This window comes from Pristis pectinata, chromosome 2, assembly GCF_009764475.1.
Source record: "Pristis pectinata isolate sPriPec2 chromosome 2, sPriPec2.1.pri, whole genome shotgun sequence".
Classification (NCBI taxonomy): domain Eukaryota; kingdom Metazoa; phylum Chordata; class Chondrichthyes; order Rhinopristiformes; family Pristidae; genus Pristis; species Pristis pectinata.
In genome coordinates this window covers 144,045,981-144,063,231 of record NC_067406.1, presented here as the reverse complement: position 1 = coordinate 144,063,231, position 17,251 = coordinate 144,045,981, and the positions used below count along the sequence as shown (strand labels likewise).

The window sequence follows — 17,251 nt, the reverse complement described above, 5'->3', positions numbered from 1 at the left end:
ATTTATTGGTATCATGTGGTGTGAACTGAATTGGCTGAAACTGAACTTCTGTGAGGGTGGGGATCTCAGGAAGATGGAACATCCATTGCAGACTGAGCATGATTGTGAGTGCTTCAGCCTTGTTTCCCTCCTCCTCCTCCAGCTAGCTGTTTAATTCTCCACCACCAACCACAACCAGATGTGGTTGGAATGCAGAACCATAGAACACTACAGCACAGAAAACAGGCCATTCAGCCCTTCTAGTCTGTGCCGAAACGTTACTCCGCTAGTCCCATTTACCTGTACCCAGTCCATAACCCTCCAGACCTCTCCCGTCCATGTATCTATCCAATTTATTCTTGAAACTTAAGAGTGAGCTCACATTTACTACATCAGATGGCAGCCCATTCCACACTCCCACCACTCTCTGAGTGAAGAAGTTCCCCCTAATGTTCCCCCTAAACCTTTCCCCTTTCACCCTAAAGCCACGTCCCCTCGTGCAGAGCTTTGATCCATTGCTGTTTTTGCTGTTTAGCACAAATGTGGTCTTGTGTTGCAGCTTCACTGGGATGTTGAGTGGAACTTCTGAATGTTGAAACTGGGGAAGTGACTTTGTAATTCAGCTGCAGCAGTGATTAAACTGAGCGTGGGCCATCTGACAATGTGGTGTGGAATCATAACGGATTGGGTTTTCTCACACTTGCTGCTGTTTTGTGTTTGCGTTAGAAAAATGCAGATGCTTTGCATGTTGTCCTGATATGTGTTTGTCATTGATGGAGTCAACTAGTTCTTCGAAACTTTACTGCTCGACCGTGATTTGATGTGTGACCGAGACCTTAAGAAGTCCTAACGTTCTAAACTTTCAGATTATGCACAGTGACTGAAGTTAATGGTCTGTTTAGAGCCTAGTTTTTTATAGATTTGCATCAGGGATCTATTTATGCTGAGTTATTTAACACATCCTAATACTTCCTCGTTGTGTAATTAACAGATTGCGGAACTTGTTGCAGTCTACAGTTGATGCCAATATGAACACATTAAGGGTATGGGGAGGAGGTGTTTACGAACAAGATGAATTTTATGAACTGTGTGATGAATTGGGGATTATGGTAAGAAAGATACTGGCTTTGTTTATTTGACCAGACCAAGATGTTCAGAAAGTGCTTTCCACAATCCTGGAATCAAACAGCACAGAAGGACACTGTTCGGCCATACCTGTGCCAGCTCCTTGAAAGAGTTGCCAATTCGTTGTCCTCCCAATTCTTCCTCTCGCTCTGCAATTTATTATCCCTTCATTTTCTGAGAATCTCTTCATTTCCTTTTGAAAGGAATGGCTGAATCTGCTTCACCTCCCTTCCAGCAGGGATCCCAGGTCATCTCTCTCACTGCAGGGAAAGGTTTTTCCTCGTGTTATCCTTGATTCTTTTGCCAGTTCGTTTCAACCTGTGTCCCCTGGTTCTAAACCCTTCCACCTGTGGGAATAGTTTTTCTTTATTCACTTTGTCCAAGCCCTTTGTGAGTTTGAACATTTCTATCGAATCTGCTCTGAGCCTCTGTGCCATAGGGAGGACAGTACCAGCTTCTCCACTGTATCACATCACTGGGACCATTCTACTCAATCTTCTCTGCACCCCCAGGACCTTCCCACTGGCGACCAGAAGTACCCTGGTTGCAACCTCCCTAATGATGTGCAGAGGTTCAAGGAAATCTCCTTGCTTTTGCACGTTATCCATCCATTTATTAAGCTTTGGATCCTCTCTGACTTTTTAGATTATAGAACATAGAACAGTGCAGCACAGGAACAGACCCTTCGGCCCATCATGCCTGTGCCAACTATGATGCCAATTTAAACTGATCCCATCTGCCTGCATATGATCTATATCCCTCCATCCCCTGCCTGTTCCTGTGCCTGTCTAAATGCCTCTTAAACACACTATTGTATCTGCTTCCATCACCCCCCGCCTCCCCCGGCAGCACATTCCAGGCATCTATCACTCTGTGTAAAATAAAATTGCCTGGTAAATCTCTTTTAAACTTAGAACCATAGAACACTACAGCACAGAAAACAGGCCATTCAACCCTTCTAGTCTGTGCCGAAACGTTATTCCGCTAGTCCCATTGACCTGCACCCAATCCGTAACCCTCCAGACCTCTCCCGTCCACGTATCTATCCAATTTATTCCTAAGACTTAAGAGTTAGCCTGCACAGTGAAAAGCTTTTGTTTACATAGACTTTCCCTCTCAGCTTAAAGCTGTGCCGTTGAGTAATTGAATTGTATTCTCAACCTGCTCAGCTATCTACAAAGCCTTGTGCACTGCATTTTAGAAATGCCCCCTTAGTTTAAATTATCTCTCCTTCTTCCTACCAGAATGTATCACTGTGCACATCCTGGCATTAAATTTCATCTGCACATTGCATCAGGCTGTCCAAGTCCTCTTGAAGTATATCCTTCTCACTGTTCAACATGCTTATCACGCTCTTGTAAACTGCAAATTTTGGAATGGTAACTGGTCTTGGTTTATTATTGTCACATGTACCGAGACACAGTGAAAAGCTTTTGTTTACGTAGCATCCCAACAGATCATTCCATACATAATGGTTCTCTGTACCCTCAATTCCACATCATTTACGAGAATCAAGAACTACATTGGAGCTGGTCCAGGTCCTTGGAGAACATCAGTGAAACTGACTGTCCTGCCCTAACACTGTGTTGCTCCCAGCGCCAGTTTCCCATCCCAGCTCTCACTGCCCCAGTTATTACACCAGCTTCAGGTTTACTGATGAGCTTCCTCTGTGGCACTTTCCAAAGCAGGCTTTGAGATCAGATTAGGAATCAAATTCTTTTTTTAAGTTTTGGGACATTGTAACCTGTTGAAAGATGAACAAATGTGGATGGTTATTACTTGTTTTGACACAAACTTTGTTGTTCTTTAATTGATGCTTATGATATAACTTTGAGCTAGAGTCATTCCACCAACATTTGGACCAAGAGTGTTTTGAACCAAAATTAAAGACTGCATCTCCTCATCAGTGAATGGAGTTTCGTCCTTGTCCATTCCCTAATCCTTACGAGATACCCCTGACGTTCTGATTCTGAAACTTGTTACCTGAGCTGTGCTTGACCAGAGGCTAATGGATTGAGATTTAACCAATACTCTGCCTTTTTCTTCATGTTCTCATTTAGATTTGGCAAGATTTCATGTTTGCTTGTGCACTTTATCCAACCGACAAAAGTTTTGTTGATTCAGTCAAGGCAGAAGTTATTCACCAGGTGAGGGGAAGAAATTCTTCACTGTTCTAATTTAAATATTCTTTAAAAATGTGATGATTTTGTTGTATCACTTCATTTACTGCCAGATCTAATATTTGGAGAGGAAGCAAACCTTTCTACCTCAAATGTTGATAATATAACAAGCCCTTTACCATTTGCCTGGGTGCAGTGATCACATCACTGTTGTTGCAGGGCTGTCGCTGCTGGAATCAGCAGGACACTAGAGCAACAATCTGCTGGAGGAACTCAACGGGTTGAGCAGCATCTGTGGGAGGAAAGGAAATGTTGACATTTCGGGTCCAGTCCTGACGCAGAGCTTTGACCAGAAACATCGACAATTCCTTTCCTCCCACAGATGCTGCTCGACCCGCAGAGTTCCTCCAACGCATACTGTTGCTCCAGATCCCAGCATCTGCAGTCTCTTCTCTCTCCGTAGCAGGACACTACTGCCCCACTGAATCTGTACCGATTCTTTGTAGAGCAATTTCCATTCCCCTGCTCCCAGTCAGGTTAAGTTGCACTGCAGAGCTGTGCAAGGAAGCTCCAGGTTGAGGCACCACACAAAAATATTCCAGACATTGTCTTGGATGAGATGTTGAACGAAAGTCCTGCTGCCTCTCCCTGGTGCATGTGAAATATCCTAAACCATTATTCGTAGAAGAGGAGGGGAATTCTACCCAACTTCCCTGGACAGGACCCCAAAGGTCCATTCTTTGGGCCTTCATCCCTGGGCTTTCCTGTTTCTTGGCCCTTAGTGATCAATCTTCGACACATGGACAAGTAAAGGACATGCACTGACACTAATACACACTCGCGCATGTTCACGCAAGTGCGTAGGCATGGACACACACAGACGGAGACGTATGTGCGTATGTGCGCACATAAACACATCGATGATTTTGTGACCCTTTGTCCACCACTAAATTGGCAGCGATAGATGCTCAACAGATAATAAGGGTGAGCTGCAGGGAGGCGCTCGCCAGATATGAGGGTGAGCCGCAGGGAGGCGCTCCCCAGGTATGGGGTGAGCCGCAGGGAGGTGCTAACCAGATATGAGGGTGAGCCGCAGGGAGGCGCTCCCCAGGTATGGGGTGAGCCGCAGGGAGGTGCTAACCAGGTATGAGGGTGAGCCGCAGGGAGAGGCTCCCCAGGTATGAGGATGAGCCGCAGGGAGGCACATCCCAGGTATCAGGGTGCGCCGCAGGGAGAGGCTCCCCAGGTATCGGTGCGCCGCAGGCGGGCGCTCGCCAGGTATCAGGGTGAGCCGCAGGAAGGCGCTCGCCAGGTATGAGGGTGAGCCGCAGGGAGACACTCACCAGGTATGAGGGTGAGCCGCAGGGAGGCGCTCGCCAGGTATGAGGGTGAGCCGCAGGGAGGCACTCGCCAGGTATGAGGGTGAGCCGCAGGGAGGCGCTCGCCAGGTATGAGGGTGAGCCGCACGGAGGCGCTCGCCAGGTATGAGGGTGAGCCGCAGGGAGGCGCTCGCCAGGTATGAGGGTGAGCCGCAGGGAGAGGCTCGCCAGGTATCAATGTGAGCCGCAGGGAGGCGCTCGCCAGGTATCAGGTTGCATGGCAGGGAGGCGCTCGCCAGATATGAGGGTGAGCCGCAGGGAGGCGCTCGCCAGGTATCAGGGTGAGCCGCAGGGAGGCGCTCGCCAGGTATCAGGGTGAGCCGCAGGGAGGCGCTCGCCAGGTATCAGGGTGAGCCGCAGGGAGGCGCTCGCCAGGTATCAGGGTGTGCCGCAGGGAGGCGCTCGCCAGGTATGAGGGTGAGCCGCAGGGAGGCGCTCGCCAGGTATGTGAGCCGCAGGGAGGGGCTCGCCAGGTATGAGGGTGAGCCGCAGGGAGGCGCTCTCTTGGTATGAGGGTGAGCCGCAGGAAGAGGCGCTCGCCAGTGTGATGGTGAGCCGCAGGGAGGCGCTCGCCAGGTATCATGGTGCGCCGCAGGGAGGTGCTCCCCAGATATCAGGGTGAGCCGCAGCAAGGCGTTCCCCAGGTATGAGGCTGAGCCACAGGGAGGCGCTCCCCAAGTATCATAGTGCTGCACATGGGAGGCTCCCCAGGTATCAGGGTGCACCGCAGGGAGGCGCTCGCCAGGTATCAGGGTGAGCCGCAGGGTGGCGCTCCCCAGGTATCTGGGTGCGCCGCAGGGATGCGCTCCCCAGGTATCGGGGTGAGCCGCAGGGAGGCGCTCCCCAGACATCAGAGTGAGCCGCAGGGAGGCGCTCGCCGGGTATCTGGGTGAGCCGCAGGGAGGTGCTCGCCGGGTATCTGGGTGAGCCGCAGGGAGGCGCTCGCCGGGTATCTGGGTGAGCCGCAGGGAGGCGCTCGCCGGGTATCTGGGTGAGCCGCAGGGAGGCGCTCGCCGGACATCAGGGTGAGCCGCAGGGAGGCGCTCGCCGGACATCAGGGTGAGCCGCAGGGAGGCGCTCGCCGGACATCAGGGTGAGCCGCAGGGAGGCGCTCGCCGGACATCAGGGTGAGCCGCAGGGAGGCGCTCGCCAGGTATCACGGTGCGCCGCAGGGAGGTGCTCCCCAGATATCAGGGTGAGCCGCAGCAAGGCGTTCCCCAGGTATGAGGCTGAGCCACAGGGAGGCGCTCCCCAAGTATCATAGTGCTCCACATGGGAGGCTCCCCAGGTATCAGGGTGCGCCGCAGGGAGGCGCTCGCCAGGTATCAGGGTGAGCCGCAGGGTGGCGCTCCCCAGGTATCTGGGTGCACCGCAGGGATGCGCTCCCCAGGTATCGGGGTGAGCCGCAGGGAGGCGCTCCCTGGGTATCTGGGTGAGCCGCAGGGAGGCGCTACCCGGGTATCTGGGTGAGCCGCAGGGAGGCGCTCCCCGGGTATCAGGGTGAGCTGCAGCAACTTTCAGCCACAGCCTCTGCTGCTTCCATTTCACAGCCTCCTTAACTCTTGTCTTTTCACCTGCAGTTATTCCATTGCGCTTTTAGTCAGCCTCCTCCTCCTGTCCACCCATGGCCTTTCCTGCACCACCTTATTAACCCTCCTTCCCAGTGCTCAAACTTATCATTATTGCCCTTATTTCTGTGATCCCTGCATCCCTCCCCACCCCATAATCCTCGTTCCTCTGACTCTGGTCTTGAGTGCATTCCTCTTATCCTTCCCACTGATCTTGACTGCATACTGGGAATTCTTCCCTCAATCCTCTGCCTTCCTGCCTCCTCTCTACAGCCCCTTTTTCCTCACAGAAGGTTTGAGCTCATTCTTGACACCTACCTCCTGATTTATTTGATGTGCTACTCAGTTATTTTCTGTCGCCTCCATGAAGCTCTGCAACACTCTCTAAATGGAAGTTGTTTCCTGAGCTTTATATGTGTTGCCAGGGGAGTTGTCAGCTGATGAGTGAAAATAAATCTCACGCCGCCGTCCTGAGCAGACCCTATCTGCAGGGTCACAGGTCTGGAAATCACAGAGTGAGAGACTTCCAGTGCACACCGGTGATTATCCAGATTGTCAAAGAGTTTCAACAGGAACAGTATGTGAACTGAGGAATAAAGGGGTAGCACATGATGCAAGTGGCAGACGAGCCCTAACCTGAACGTGGCAGGTACAGACTGACACTGACCACAGCACAAGCTGAAGTTTGTGTTACACCCACAGTGGTGTCTGACCTCTGCTCGTGTTGCAATGTTTTTCTTCAACATGAGGTCCCCTTCTCCTTCCCCACTGTACCCCACCCCCACCTGCCTTCCAGCCAAACAGCTAAAAGCACCAAGGGAGAGTCTCCTGTTGGTTCAATGTTGTTGGTTTTCCCTCCACCCTTTCACATCTGTGTATCCGCTACAGTCGTAGTCCTGTAACACGGTTGGTTAGCAGTCTCCAGAAATACCTTTGGCTCAATTGGTTTAATTAAAGTTTAAAGCAAAAAGAAAATGTTGGAAGTACTCAGCAGGCTAGGCAGCATTGGTGGCGAGAGATTAAAGGATTTAATGTTTTAGGTCGATGATAAGACCATAAGGCATAGGGGCAGAATTAGGCCATTCAGCCCATCGAATCTGCTCCGCCATTCAATTATGGTTGATTTACTTTTCCCTCTCAACCCCATTCTCCTACCTTCTCCCTGTAACCTTTGATGCCCTTACTAATCAAGAACCTATCAACCTCCACTTTGAATATACCCAGTGGCCTCCACAGCCCTCTGTGGCAATGAATTCCACAGATTCACTGCCCTCTGGCTGAAGAAATTTCTCCTCATCTCTGTTCTAAAAGGACGTCCTTCTCTCCTGAGCCTGTGCCCTCTGGTCCGAGACTCTCCCACTACTGGAAACATCCTCTCACGTCCATTCTATCCAGGCCTTTCAATATTCAGTAGGTTTCAATGAGATCCTCCCTCATCCTTCTAAACTCCAGCGAGTACAGGCCCAGAGACATCAAACACTCCTCATACGTTAACCCTTTCATTCCCGGGATCATTCTCATAAACCTCCTCTGGACCCTCTCCAATGCCAGCACATCCTTCCTTAGATACAGGGCCCAAAACTGCTCACAATACTCCAGATGTGGTCTGACCAATGCCTTATAAAGCCTCAGCATTACATCCTTGCTTTTATATTCTAGTCCTCTTGAAATGAATGCTAACATTGCATTTGCCTTCCTTACTACTGGCTCAACCTGCAAGTTAACCTTTAGGGAATCCTGCACTAGGATCCCAAGTCCCTTTGCACCTCCAATTTCTGAATTCCCGTTTAGAAAAATAGTTCACGCCTTTTCTCCTTCTACCAAAGTGCGTGACCGCACACTTCCCTACGCTGTATTCCATCTGCCACTTCTTTGCCCATTTTCCCAACCTGTCCAAGTTCTTCTGCAGACTCCCTGCTTCCTCAACACCACCTGTCCCTTTCTGAAATTTCATGGACCTGCAGCATTAACTCTGTTGTTCTCCTGTCACAGCTGCTGCTTGACCAACCGAGTCTTTCCAACATTCTATTTCATTTCAGATTTCACGCATCTGCAGTTTTCTCTTTTGGATTTAAGAATGTGCTTTTTCATCTTTAGATCCGGCGATTAAAATCCCATCCCTCCATCATAATCTGGAGTGGAAATAATGAAAACGAGGCTGCACTTGCGTCAAACTGGTTCCACATTTCACCGTCAAACATGACACTGTACTTGGACGACTATGTACAACTGTATGTCAATACTGTTAGAGAAACAGTACTTCAGGTAAGAAATACATTTAGACGGCTACTGATTTATATGCTGGACATTGCCTGGCATCTGAGAATTGTAAAAAAAAACATATTTGTAGAAACATATTTTAGTTTTTATAATATGTCTGAAGTTCTGGAAATATGAAGGACTAGTTTCATCAGTATTTGTGTGTTTTACAATTAAGGAAACATCTTACTTTCTGGGTTATAGAATCTTTAGGCATGGGTATGAGGGTGGACTTATTGCATTAGCACTGAGAGCAGAAGGTGCATTCAGTGTTCGGCAGAACAGATGCAAGAGCAACTCCTCCAAACATTTTCCATCTATCGAGAGTGAACTGCCGCAGTCTATCCTCTAGTGCCTTCTTTCCAAACATTGCCTCCTGGTCAGTGTAGACTGTTAATGTTGTATCTTCCTGATCATCTCTAGTCTCCTGGTTCCTCGATGCTCCATTTAGTTGCATGGAGCTCCACACTTCCCATTTCATTCCTTATTTCACCTATGTTTGACGCTTAATTATGGTTTTTGGAATTTGTATTTTTCAAGTCTTGAAACACATTCACAAGTTAGCAGTGATGGTCTAAGGAGCAGGAGCAGGCTGTCACTTCCCTGATTATTTCTTTTACACCTCCAGTGCATGAAGCCAGGACAGAGAGGCTAAAAGCAGTCAGGATTCACAGTAAAATAAAATAAAAACAAGCGAGTTTGGCAACTTCAGAAAAAAGTAGTTTTACAGAATTAGTTGTGAAATTTGAAGAAGTTTGGGCACAGTTCCACTTTGATTTTGCAGCATGTCTGTGATTCTGTTCAGCTTTAAAAAGGTTTTACAGTAATATGTTTCACAGCTCTTGGGTGCCTGTTTACAAATGAAATTCTGGCTGGCTTTCCTTATATTATGAATTTTGCAAGGAATAGGTTGGGTGTATTTGCAGTTTATTTAATTTAACCACATATTATTTTGATAATGTGTGTGATAAAAGTTTGCATTTTAGAATGAGAGATGTAGTCAGCTCCTTTTAATAAGTTTTCTCATCAGTTCCTTGCTGGGCATTTGAATCAAAGGTAAATAAATTCCCGAGGGTGAATGAAATCGAAGAGTAGGGTGAACTGATTGTAGGGAGGGAGTTTGTGTGAGAACTAAACACCAGCATAGACCCAGTGCTCACAGAGTTATACAGCACACAAGTGTCCACACTGACCTTTTTGCCCAACTACTCTAATCCCATTTGCCCACATTAGGACCATATTGTCAGTGCCTTGCCTCTGAATCATAGTAATTGCATCTGATTCCACCATCGCCTCTGGCAGCACTTTCCAGATGCTAACTACTCTGTCAACTACTCTCCCCTTAAATCCCCTTCCAAAACTCCCTCCTCTCACCTTAAACCTGTGCCCTCTGTCTTTGATACCCCGAGCATAGGAAAAGATTCCGACTATCCACCCTATCTGTGTTTCACAACTCTTGAGTGCCTGTTTCTCATAATCCTATGTGCTTCTGTCAGGTCACCCCCTCAGCTTCCTTCGCTCCAGGGAAAACAAGCCCAATCTCTCCCCATAATTGAAGCCCTCCAGTCCAGGCAACATCCTGGTGAATCTCCCCTGCACCCTCTCCAGCATAATCACGTGCTTCCTACAGTGTGGTGACCAGAACCACACACTGCAAGTACAGCCTAACCATTTGTTTAGTAAAGTTGTAACATCTCTTAACTTCAATGCCCAACCTATGAAGGCAAACATGCCATGCACCTTCTTTACAGCCTACCTACCTGTGTGGCCACTGTCAGGGAACTATGGACTTGGACCTCTGTTCATCAGTGTTCTTAGTGCCTCACCATTCCCTAGTGTCCTACCCTTATCTAATTTCTCAAAACGCATCACCTTACACTCGTCGGGGTTAAATTCCACCTGTTGACGCTCTGCCCAGCTTTCCGTCTGATCTATATCCTGCTGTGGCCTGAGGCAACCTTCCTCACTAACCACAACACCACCAATGTTCGTGTCATCCCCAAACTTAGTGATCATACCTTCCTACATTCACGTCCAAGTCGTTAATATATATCACAAACAACACGGTCCCAGCACCGATCCCTGCGGCACACCACTGGTCACTGATTTCCCGTCAGAGAAGCATTCTTCACCACTGCCCTCTGCTTCCTAACACCAAGCCAGTGTTGGATCCCACGAATCAGCTCGCCTCGGATCCCCTGTGCTCAGCTGTAAAATTCTGTCAGTCCTTCCAATAAGTAAAGCAAACTGCACCATTAGTGTGTAGAAGGCACAAAGACAGGTGGAGTTGTGGACAGTGTAGAGGGCTGTCAAAGGATACAGCGGGATGTAGATCAGTTACAGATATCAGCAGAGAAACAGCAGCTAGAGTTTAATCTGAGCAAGTGTGAGCTATTGCACTTTGGAAGGTCTCATGTAGGGGGAAAGTATACAGTTAATGGCAGGACTTAATAGCATTGATGTACAGAGGGATCTTGGGGTCCAAGTCCGTAGCTCTCTGAAAGTGGCAACATAAGTAGATAGGGTGGTGAAGAAGGTGTACGGCGCACTTACCTTCCTCTGTTGGCGCATTGAGTATAAGAGTAAGGAAGTCATGTTGCACTTGGAGTATTGTGTGCAATTCTGGTTGCCTCATTACAGGAAGGATGTGAAAGGGTGCATACGAGGTTCACCAGAATGCTACCTGGATTAGAGGGTATGAGCTACAAGTGCGGCATAACCATTTGTTTGGTAAAGTTGTAACATCTCTTAACTTCAACGCCCCAACCTATGAAGGCAAACTTGGATTGTTTTCTCTGGAGTGTCAGAGGCTGAGAGGAAAACTGATAGAAGTTTATAAAATTATAAAATTAGAAATGTCTAGTACTAGAGGGTATAGATTTAAGGTGAGAGGGGAAAGTTTAAGGGAGATGTGTGGGGCAGACTTTTTTTTACACAGAGAGTGGTGGGTGCCTGGAACGGGCTGCCAGGGTTGGTGGTGGAGACAGATCTGATAGTGGTGTTTAAGGGGCTTTTAGACAGATACATGAATGTGCAGGGAGTGGAGGGATGTGGATCATGTGCAGGCAGAAGAGATTTAGTTTAATTTGGCATCTTGTTCAGCACAGATGTTGTGGGCCGAAGGGCCTGTTCCTGTGCTGTACTGTTTGATGTTCTGGTATTTTAAATGACTTCCGTGACTTTGGTAGCAGCATTGGGAAGCAGTGACTCATTCTAAATAAAAAAAATACCCGTGTAATAATGTGTTAATATCTCACACATTAGTTTGATAGATGGCAAACATCATATTAAACTGGAACCTGTGGTGGGGGTTGGTATCAAAGCAACGAAACCGACGTTCTTCAGGAAAGTAGTAGCACTAATCCAGTTACCTTACTGAATGCACAGAGTGCAGGCAAGCTTCATTAAACTCTGTTGAGTTTGCCATGTGTCTCCGATGCTATTCAGCTATATCAGTGTGGAGGGTTCACTGGTGCAGATTGCTTGATTTGAGCAATGTATACCTTGTGTTGTTTTCCACTCCTGATAATTAGGAAATGTTCCAAAAATAGACAGCATTTGCTATAGGCAAAACTTAAATAACAACAATGCTGTAACATCATTGGGTGCTTTGTGTCATTGGTGAGGTGACTGCATGGAATTATAAATAGATTTATGGGAAGAAATTAAACAGGAACTACGTCTCAATGTACCTATCACCTTTCTGAAAACTGAACAGGAGAAAGTATTTGCAGATTACTTCCCTGTGGCCACCTTTATCTGTAAAATGTTTGTTCTGATGGCCGATTTTAAAAAAAAGCTAGTGCTGTAAAGAGTCTTTAATTAATCCTCCACATGTTACTGGTTGCCCTCAGAGTCCATTTTCAAGTTATTATTATTGCTTTGTAGCAAAAAATGTAAAAAGCATTATTTTTGTTGTTAATTTAGTCCTATGCCATTAGTAAAAGGATTGTTTTCATGCTGGTTAATTAAGAAGTGAGTAATAACATGATCATTGTGTGTGGGTATAGTTTGGGTTGGTGTTAAACTTTTAAAAGAGTTTTTATAAATGGCAGATTATAAAGATGCACAGCCTTGTGTTGTTACAGGAGTGATGATGCTGTTTTATTGGAAGATGATGTCATCGATTCCCTCTAACCTCCATGAACGTTCTTGCACCCATGTGTCATTTCAAGTGACCCCAAGGCTCAGGCCTGCATTCTCTGTGGTGCTTGGCAACAGGACAACACCTTTCCTCCCAAGGCATCGGTAACTTCCTTGATGCTGAAAGACTGCTGACTGGTCAACTGGTGACCAGTCCCATTGGCCTGATGTGAAGAAATTCAGATAGTAGATAATTGGCCCCTCAGACTGTGACCTGTCTGGACCCAGTACATTGATCCGTTTGGTTAGTGGTGGGTTGCACTGCCCTGCTGATGAAGTTACTGAACTGGCATCCAAAGGTTGCAGACAGTAGTCTGGCAATTGGCAGCCATTTCATTGAAGGGCTGATGGAGCTACCCGCTCCCCCTCACCACTTCTTACCTTCCCGAGCCCGGTAATGAGGGCCCCACCCCATTACTTCTGCAAACGGTTCCTACTTCAACAACGTAACGTGCCTTGACCGGACACAGGGTCTCCTTAAAAGGTAAAGGGTGGTTCAGTAAGACAGGTAAACTGGTTTATTATCGTCACATGTACCGAGATACATGTGACAATACCATTCATACAGATCAATTCATTACAACAGTGCATTGAGGTAGTACAGGGGAAAACAATACAGAATGCAGAATAAAGTGTCACGGTTACAGAGAAAGTGCAGTGCAGGCAGACGATAAGGTGCAACGTCATAATGAGGTAGATTGTGAGGTCAAGAGTCCATCCTATAGAGGTCTTCTATACTGTAGCTCAGAACATCCCTGAACCTTTTCACAGCCTTCCAGAGAAACATGATCCTCTATGATAGGTTAAGTGAGCTCGGGCTTTTCTCTTTGGAGAGAAGGAGGATGAGAGGTGACTTGATAGAGGTGCACAAGATGATGAGGCATAGATCGAGTGGACAGTCAGAGACTTTTTCCCAGGGCGACAATGGCTAAAACGAGGGGACGTAATTTTAAGGTGATTGGAGGAAGGTATAAGGGGGATGTCAGGGGTAAGTTTTTTTACACAGAGTGGTGGGTGCGTGGAACGCACTGCTGGCAGAGGTTGTGGGGGCAGATACATTAGGGATGTTTAAGAGAGTCTTAGATAGCCACATGAATGATAGGGAAATGGAGGGCTATGTGGGAGGGAAGGGTTAGATAGATCTTCGAGCAGGATAAGATGTCAGCTGAAGGGTTGACATTGTGGCTGAAGGGCCTGTACTGTGCTGTAGTGTTCTATGTATGGAGGCCCTGGGTATAAGCAAGGTTCTGCTGATGTGTGATTTATACAAACATCTGCAGGAGATGTAAACAGATGTAAAAGCATGTAATGACGGTAATAGGTACCTTTGGCAGCATGTGATCTATCTGCTGCTCTGCATGTTTTAAATCTCTTATTGGGATTTTTCCAGTTGGGTTGGAGCAGGGTCAATGGGGCAAGCAAAGCTCTGGGAGCAGGAGGAAGACTTTCAGCCTCTCAGACCTATCCAGCAATAACTTGGACGTCAGCCAATCTGTATCCTCAGTCCATTTACCTACCTTTGCTCCCAGGTCCTTATGACCCTCACCTAACAAAGCCCCACAGTCACATTGTGACATTTTCATTTGACTGGGGGAAGAATCACTCAGTCTCTGCAATCTGGCTGCTTCTCCTCTCCAGCAGTGCTGTGGGGGTGAAAATATCCGACCATAAAACCAGAGAAGAATATTTAAAAGAGTTCTAGGTCCGCACACTCTGTAGAGCTTCGTGCTGTCCCCCTCAATACCTGGCTCTGATTTAAAGGCTCTGCCTCTTCTTGGGCTTCCTGTATCTGACAAAATAGTTTGTTTTCTCACTATGTCAGTTCCTTTGATCACCTTAAGTACCTTGTGTAAATCACCTCACGATGTTCTAATATCCACCGTGCTCACCACTAGATGTGTTTGCACTTCTAAGGACTTTTAATTTGGAGAATTAAAAGGGCATTTAGAGAAGCATAGGCTGATTAGGGACAGTCAGCATGGCTTTGTGAGGGGCAGGTCACGCCTCACAAGCCTGATTGAATTCTTTGAGGATATGACAAAGCACATTGATGAAGGTAGAGCAGTGGATGTGGTGTACATGGATTTTAGTAAGGCATTTGATAAGGTTCTTCATGGAAGGCTCATTCAGAAAGTCAGGAGGCATGGGATCCAGGGAAACTTGGCTGTGTGGATTCAGAATTGGCTCACCATTGAAGACAGAGGGTTGTGGTAGATGGAGCGCATTCTGCCTGGAGGGCGGTGACCAGCGGTGTTCCGCAGGAATCTGTTCTGGAACCCCTGCTCTTTGTGATTTTTATAAATGACTTGGATGAGGATGTGGAAGGGTGGGTTAGTAAGTTTGCAGATGATACAAAGGTTGGTGGTGTTGTGGATAGTGTGGAAGGTTGCTCTAGATTACAACAGGACATTGATAGGATGCAGAGCCTGGCTGAGAAGTGGCAGATGGAGTTCAACCCAGAAAAGTGTGAAGTGATACACTTTGGAAGATCGAATTTGAAGGCAGAATACAAGGTTAATGGCAGGACTCTTAGCAGTGTGGAGGAACAGAGGGATCTTGGGGTCCACATCCACAGATCACTCAAGGTTGCTGCGCAGGTCGATGGGGTTGTTAAGAAAGAAGGTATGTGGGGTGCTGGTCTTCATTAGTCGGGGTACTGAGTTCAAGGGCCGTGAGGTAATGTTGCAGCTCTATAAAACTCTGGTTAGACCACACTTGGAGCATTATGTTCAGTTCTGGTCGCCTCATTATAGGAAAGATGTGGAAGATTTAGAGAAGTGCAGAGGAGATTTACCAGGATGCTGCCTGGATTGGAGAGCATGTCTTATGAGGATAGGTTGAGTGAGCTAGGGCTTTTCTCTTTGGAGAGAAGAAGGATTAGAGGTGACTTGATAGAGGTGTACAAGATGATAAGAGGCATAGATCGAGTAGACATTCAGAGACTTTTTCCCAGGGCGACAATGGCTAACACGAGGATGCATAATTTTAATGTGATTGGAGGAAGGTATAGGGGGATGTCAGGGGTAAGTTTTTTTTACACAGAGAGTGATGGGTGTTTAGAACGCACTGCCGGCAGAGGTTGTGGGGGCAGATACATTAGGGACATGTAAGAGACTCTTAGATAGACACATGATTGACAGAGAAATGGGGGGCTCTGTGGGAGGGAAGGGTTAGATAGGTCTTAGAGCAGGATAAAATGTCGGCACAACATTGTGGGCCAAAGGGCCTGTTCTGTGCTGTATGTTCAACTTCACGTCAAGGCTTGATTCTTGAAGAATAAAGAAATGATTTGCTATTGGAAGTCAAAATAAGCCATTATTTTGAAATTGAAAAGAAAAATACAATGGATATGAAAATATAGCAGAAAACACTGGAAAATCTCAACAGGTCAGGAAGCATTTGTCTGAGAATTTCAGATAAAAGGTCACTGACTTGAAGCATTAACTTTGTTTTTGTCTGCACTGATGTCCACGACCTCCGAATATCACCAGCATTTCCTGTTTGCCTTTCAGTACTTTTATGATTAATACACTCTTGCTTAGTGTAATTGTTTGACTAACATTTGAAATCTGTTCTCAGGAGGATAGAAACCGCCCGTATATCACCTCGAGTCCCACCAATGGGAAGGAATCCATTCAGGAGCATTGGGTTGCCAAGAACCCATATGACGACCACTATGGTGATGTTCACTATTATAATTACTACAAAGACTGCTGGGACTGGACACATTTTCCAAAGCCAAGATTTGCATCTGAATATGGCTTCCAGTCTTGGCCCTCGTTCTCTACACTGGAGAGGGTTTGTACCATTACCTTGTCTGTAATGATAGCAGCTGGTAAATAGATCAGCTGCTCCAGTTGTCTAACAAAGTCATCTCATTAATTCAGTTCGTAGTGTGTTATTGTCATGCATGTGATATCTGATCTGATCGTGCATCTCCTGCTTGTTGTTTAAAGCATTCTTTAAGTCCCCAGGATGTTGAATATTGAAAATTTTCTGGATGGCTGCTGATCTGAACATTTCAAGGACTTAATCACTTGACAGGTTTCTCTGATAAAACCTTTTCTTTACAAATCTAAAATGACCTTTGAAGGTGAATGCCAGCAATTCAGTGTGAGATTTGTCCTGTTCCATACAGAAATAGTTCTTGAAGTTATCAGTTATCAGTTTTTCTGTGCGGAAGCAAGGAAATGTGTTGCAATGTAATGAGAATCTTGTGAAACAGCTGGGTGATTCATTCATTTACCTTCACACACACACAGCAATTTGTAATCAGGGTGATAGGGTCGTGCAACACAGGAACAGGCCCAGAGGATCATGTTCCGTCCTTGTTCACCTCTAATGTTTTGGCTGTTCTGACTCTCCTAAGATATGAAAATTAAAAATCTGCAGAGACTGGAAATCTGAAATAAAAACAGAAGATGCCGAAAACACTCAGCAGGTCAGGCAGCGAATATAGAAAGTGAAACATTTCAGGTCAAAGACCCTTAATCAGAATCTATAGTTGATGCTTCATTATGTAAGTGTTGCTCATGGCCAGATGTAGCAGCACATAGAACAATCTTTTGCTCAGTTTAGTAATTATTGGAATCATGGAAGTGGACGCTCACATTCACACAGTGAGCTGTTGTTCTGCTAAACGTTTCTCCACCTCTTCTGTTGACAGCAGCGTCACGAC

The 17,251-nt window shown here is 46.7% G+C and overlaps 1 protein-coding gene across 2 annotated transcripts in view; it reads left to right on the top strand.

Moving 5' to 3' along the window:
* manba (mannosidase, beta A, lysosomal) overlaps positions 1 to 17,251 on the top strand; it is a 59,068-nt gene that overhangs the window by 22,412 nt on the left and 19,405 nt on the right. For both annotated transcript variants that reach the window (XM_052045756.1, XM_052045747.1), the window contains exons 9-12: positions 971 to 1,088; positions 3,165 to 3,251; positions 8,269 to 8,436; positions 16,153 to 16,371. In XM_052045756.1, the coding sequence (XP_051901716.1) occupies positions 971 to 1,088; positions 3,165 to 3,251; positions 8,269 to 8,436; positions 16,153 to 16,371 (592 nt within the window). The remainder of the gene's footprint in view (positions 1 to 970; positions 1,089 to 3,164; positions 3,252 to 8,268; positions 8,437 to 16,152; positions 16,372 to 17,251) is intronic.